Source organism: Miniopterus natalensis, chromosome 2 (assembly GCF_054644295.1).
Source record: "Miniopterus natalensis isolate mMinNat1 chromosome 2, mMinNat1.hap1, whole genome shotgun sequence".
Taxonomy (NCBI): Eukaryota; Metazoa; Chordata; class Mammalia; order Chiroptera; family Miniopteridae; genus Miniopterus; species Miniopterus natalensis.
The window spans coordinates 96,041,126-96,047,190 of NC_142082.1; the positions used below are offsets into that span (position 1 = coordinate 96,041,126).

Sequence of the window (6,065 nt, forward strand, 5' to 3'; positions counted from 1 at the left end):
TACACTATGTCTGTGCCATTGCCATTGTCATGTTGACTGTCAGCAAATTCATAGCAGGTGGGGGAGTCAGCCTGAGGGCAGTGTGCTCCACATGCATTCAAGAAATTCTAAGATGGATTGACAAAAGGACTTTGGTGACTCCTTCCTCCTGTAAAAGGGTGTGGAAAATTGTATGGGCGGATTTTTCTGAGGCGAGGGCCTTTCACTTTCAGAAGAATCTCCAAGTGTTCGTTATTCATCTTTTTTTTTTTCAAGACCAACTTTTTAGTCTTGTATGGCAACATAGAAGGCATCTGTTTGAATTGTAGCAAAGGTTTCTGCAGACATCAAGAAGTCCTTTTCTCCAAGGGCCTTAAATCAGGGAGCTAAGAGGGAGCAAGTCCCCTTGTTGCAGTGACACGGGTTCTTCACCGTAACTCTTGGTGCGGTGGTACCTGCTGGGAAGGGAAGGCCTTCATTAGCCTGGTTACGAGGGAGAACAAGTAAGCACCTTTTGTGAAAACTATGATTTTCTTTTGGAAGAGGATCTTTCTGTAGGTATGGTATTAGGCTTCCTAAGAGCCCATGATGAGGGCAAAGGATGTTATTCAGGCTAGAAATATAAATATATTGTGTAAAGCAAACTAGTAAGTACTTGGTTTCTTACTTTCCCTCTTTACTGCCAGATTAACCAGATTATTTCATTCCAATGACTAATTTTTTTCTTGGATAAGCCATTTAATCTCTAAGACCTTCTGTGGACCCTCTGTGATCTCTGGGTGAAGAGAGACATAGTGATTTAATGGGAACTGGGGAAGGAATTTGAATTACCTGAGTTCCTGCATTCATGTCAAACAGTGACCTATTATATAATCGGAATTTAGTTAAATGAAGATGATCTTAAATCCCAAAAGTTATCTCTGGTCAGAAACCTTTGAATGTCTTTAGACTGGGCATCCTGTACCAGAAAACCTCTTACCAGCAGTTTAGGGGTTGAAGTCATAACTATCACAACATACTCTAAGCAAAATTTGCTTCAGTCTGTAATATAACTATTATTGTATAAATTCAAAGGAACTTTCTGTTAATTTCCCTTTGTCTGTTTAGGAATAAACCAGCACAATGGATTGGGGTACCCTGCACACTTTCATTGGAGGTGTGAATAAGCACTCCACCAGCATCGGGAAGGTGTGGATCACTGTCATCTTCATCTTTCGTGTGATGATCCTCGTGGTGGCCGCTCAGGAAGTGTGGGGTGATGAGCAGGAAGACTTTGTCTGCAACACTCTGCAACCAGGATGCAAAAATGTGTGCTATGACCACTTTTTCCCAGTGTCCCACATCCGGCTGTGGGCCCTGCAACTCATCTTCGTCTCCACCCCTGCCCTGCTTGTGGCGATGCATGTTGCCTACTACCGGCAGGAAGCCGCCCGCAAATTCAGACGAGGAGAGAAGAGAAATGAATTCAAAGACTTGGAAGACATTAAAAAGCAGAAGGTTCGGATCGAGGGAGCCCTGTGGTGGACGTACACCAGCAGCATATTTTTCCGAATTATCTTTGAAGCCTCCTTTATGTACGTGTTTTACTTCTTATACAATGGGTACCACCTGCCCTGGGTGCTGAAATGTGGGATTGATCCTTGCCCCAACCTTGTTGACTGCTTCATCTCTAGACCTACAGAGAAAACTGTGTTCACCATTTTTATGATCTCTGCCTCGGTGATTTGCATGCTGCTCAATGTGGCTGAGTTGTGCTACCTGCTGCTGAAAGTGTGTTTCAGGAGATCAAAAAGAGCCCAGACTCAAAAAAACCACCCCAATCATGCCCTAAAGGAGAGTAAGCAAAATGAAATGAATGAGCTGATTTCAGATAGTGGTCAAAATGCAACCACTGGTTTTCCAAATTAGACATTTCAAAGTGTGATGTAGCCAGCTCCTAACAAAACTGGTGTGTTCTAAGGACTCTCTCTAGGCTAGAGATTTTGTGTTTATAAATGGCTTTCATAATACATAGATAACTTGAGTTAATGTTTTATAGAATAATTGTGCCATTAATATGCAACGTGATCACAAATGTGGTCCATCTCTGAAAACTAAGACAGGTTGACAACTGTGCCTTGAAGCTCCTTTCATATGTCTGTTTTAAGTGGACCTTCTGACATAGTGGGTATTTCCTGAGGATTTAAGACTGTAATTGTTGTTGATAAAGAACATTTATCTAGAAATCGATACTTTTATTAGTAAAATATATTTTTATAGGATTGAATGTTTTAGTTCCGACTTTGAATTTATGTATTTTTATAATGACTAGTCTTCCTTACCTGGAGAAACATACGATGTTAGTTTTAGAATTATACTTTAAATATCTAAATGTTGAACTTACTGTATTTTGTTGTAAATAGTGTTTTGTATTGTCGACAAGTTTATGAACTATCATGATGCTCTTCAGGTGGAAAGTGTTCATTGTACAATATATTTTTATGACTTTGTGAATGTAGACAGAGCTGTATGGAAGCGGGAAGCTTTTTAAAACTAGCCCATTTGCAGTAGTTGTGGACAGCTTGCCTCAATAAAGATGAGCCCCACTGCTTAAGTGTTCCTGTGCATTCTGGGTTTCTGTTCTGTTCAGGGCACCATGCTGTCATCCCCAGTGGTATGACAAGTGGGTTGGGGTACTCTTGCTGGGGTAGCTGCTGATTCTGTGGGTAAAGTTGCCCTGAAGTTCACTGGGGACTCTTGCTTCTTCACATCGAACGAGCAGAGACCAAGTTCAGTAGCCTACTCCACTTGGAGACGGGTTTGCTGCTTTAGCACATGGAAGATATCCTCTGGGTCACTGCAACCTTGATAGAGAGGAGGTCAGGGAAGTTTTCAGGTGTTCAGCAGCAATCTAACAAAGCTTGCCTCAAAGGACTCATTAATGAGTTCTTCAGTCCCTGATGACCAAGAAAAATACCCACAACTTCATCCCCATAGATGGGGAAACCTTCCTCCCTAGGGATTTCCAGGTTGAACACAGATGCCTTTAGTGTGGGTGTCGGTGAGTCAGTTGCAGACTGGTCACTCTGGAGTAATTATACACACACATGCAACTCACATAGTTAGCATACGCCATGCATAGGGACACCTAGTGAATAATGAATATACGTGAGGGCTTGACACAGCCCTGTGATTCTATAACACTAAAAAATCCAGTCAGCACTGGTAATTCCTGATTGTCCTATAATGTTCTTTCTTTTTAAATAGCTGTCTTAATGGGTATCAAATGAAGCTCGTGAAGAGGAAGGAGGGAAGTATCAGAGCAGATAAAACAGCTTTGGTAGCAGTCCCAATTGAAACGGAAAAAGGACTTCCATTCTACTGTGCTCTTGGGACTGCTGGTCCAGTCATGACAGCCCCACTGGCCCCTCCTCTCTGCTCTTTAACCTCCTTAAATGCACCTTCCCTTCCAAGGTCTGAGAGGAAGGCCACACTAGCTGCCAGCACTCTCTCCCCACCTGCTTCTTACCATCCTGCCCACTGAAACCAAGCCATTATCAGCATAATAATACTCTGAGCACAAACCTAATGGCTTCTTCTCAGTTGTCATAGTTGTGTTTTTTAATCCTCACCTGAGGATATGTTTATTGATTTAGAGAGAGGAAGCAGAAAGAGAGAGAGATATTGATGTGAGAGGGAAACATTGATCAGTTGCCCCCCGCAACCTAGGTATGTGCCTGATCGGAAATCAAACCCACAACTTTTTGGTATACGGAATGATGCTCCAACCAACTGAGCCATTCTGCCAGGGCTCAGTTGTCATAATTTTAAAACTCTTTGAGATCTTTTTCTAGATTCTGAGACACTGCCCAACTTAACCTTGGGCCTCCACCTCCATCTCCACCTGGGGCTTCTGCACTGCCTTCTCTCCCTCTCCCGGTCCCTTGGGTGAAGACCTTTCCTTTCCTCACTCCACACTCTTCCTTATGAGAGATCATCCCCAATTTACAGATGAGAACACTGAGGCTCAGAGAAGTTAGGTAACTTGCCAAAGGTTTTATAGCTAATAAGTAACAGAGCCAAAATTCAAACCAGGTCCAACTTTCTCAAAGTCAGTGGCTTAACTACTGTATCACGCTGACTCTCACAGCTCTACGCTTGACAACATGTGTAATGTGCAATGTTAAGAAACCTCACACACCTGTTATCTAGCTCCAACAAGCATCTACTTATGCCTATTCACTTTCCCACCTACCTCACCTGCCCATCCCCCAGTCTGGATTATCTAAAGCAAATCCCAGACATTTCATCTATAAATATTTCAACACGGGTCTTCTAAGAGTATAGACTGACTTTTTAAAACAAAAACACAATGCCACCATCCCACCAAAAAATCCAGTGTTTATAATTCCCCAATTGTCCTATAAATATTCCTTCTTTTTTTTAAAATTAAACTTGTTGTTTTGAGATAATTATAGATTCATATGTAGATATAAGAAACAATATACAAGTGCCATGTGCTCTTTGCACAGTTTCCCTCAATGGTAACATCTTGTAAAACTATAGTACAAGGTCTCAACCAGGATATTGACATTGATACAGTCAAGATACAGAACATTCCATCACCATAAGAACCCCCTCATGTTGCCCTTTCCCTCCTAACCATTCCCTCACAAATCCCTCCTAACCCATCCCCACCCACCACATACCTCCTCAACTCCTGGCAACAACTGATCTGCTGCTCATCATGTCTATCATTTTATAGATTGGGTTTTTCCCCCTCAGCATAATTCTCTGGAGATTCATCCAGTTGTTGTGTGCACCAATCGTTTCTTTCTTTTTATTACTGAGTAATATTCCATGGTATGGATGTACCACAGTTCGTTTAACCATTCACCCATTCAAAGACATGATGAGGCTATTTCCAGTTTGGGACTTACACAAAAAATATGAACATTCATGCACAAGTTTCTCTGTGGACACAAGTCTTCATTTCTCTGTGATAAATATTCAGGAATCCAATAGCTGGGCACACTTTACTTTTTAAGAAACAGCCAAGTTGTTTTCCAAAATAGCAGCACCATCATATATTCCCACCAGCATGTCTGAGGAAGCCAGTTTTTCCTCATCCTTGCCAGCACTGGGTATTGTCACTATTTTTTATTTTAGCCATTCTGTTAGATGTGTTTAATTTTCATCTTCCTAATGGCTAATGAAGTTGAACATCTTTTCATATGCTTATTTGCTAGAGTATCTCTATGTCCTCGTCATGTCTTTTGCCTGTTTTCTAATTGGATTGTTTTTCTACTGTTGAGTTTTGAGAATTCTTTATTATTCTATATGCTAATCCTTGGACAGAGATATGTGGTTTGTAAATTTTTTTTTCTACTCTATACCTTTTCATCTTCTTAACAGAGTCCTTTGCAAAGCAATAGTTTTTCATTTTAATGAAATCCGATATATCAATTATTTTTCTTTTATGAATTGTGGTTTTGGTATCAAGTCTAAGAATTCTTTGCCTAGCTCTAGGTCTTGAAGATTTTCTTGTGTGTTCTCCCCTAAAAGTTGTACAGTTTTACACTTTACACTTAAACCTATGGTCTATTTTGTGTTAATTTTTGTAAAAGGCCTGAGACTTTTGAGGTTTATTTATTTATATGGCCTGTAGATGTCCAGTATCAGTTGATAAAAATACTTTTTCCTCTGTGAATTGGTTTTGCACCTTAGTCAAAAATCAATTGGGCACATATGTATGGGGCCATTTCTGGGTTCTGTGTTCCATCCCATTGATCTGTGTGTCTATCCTTTCACCAATACTAAATAGCCTTGATTAATGTACTACATAAGTCTTGAAGTCTGAGAGAGTGATTTCTCCCACTTTATTCTTTTTTAAAAATCATTTTAGCTACTCTAGTTTCTTCGACTTCCCATATAAATTTAGAATACTCTTGTCTATATCTATGAAAAATCTTGAGTTTTAGATAGGAAAGGCATTAAATCTGTATATCAATGTGAGGACAACTGACATATTTTACAATGTCAAATATTCCTACCCATATACTGAGTATAACTATTTATTTATACCTTCTTTGATTTCTTTCATCAGC

At 40.2% G+C, this 6,065-nt stretch overlaps 1 protein-coding gene across 1 annotated transcript; it reads left to right on the forward strand.

The window, feature by feature from the left end:
• The first annotated feature begins 1,101 nt into the window (after positions 1 to 1,101).
• GJB6 (gap junction protein beta 6) lies at positions 1,102 to 2,567 on the forward strand. The gene has a single exon (XM_016203528.2). It carries the CDS (start codon positions 1,102 to 1,104, stop codon positions 1,885 to 1,887), a length of 786 nt encoding a protein of 261 aa, XP_016059014.1. The 3' UTR covers positions 1,888 to 2,567.
• The last annotated feature ends 3,498 nt before the right edge of the window (positions 2,568 to 6,065 follow it).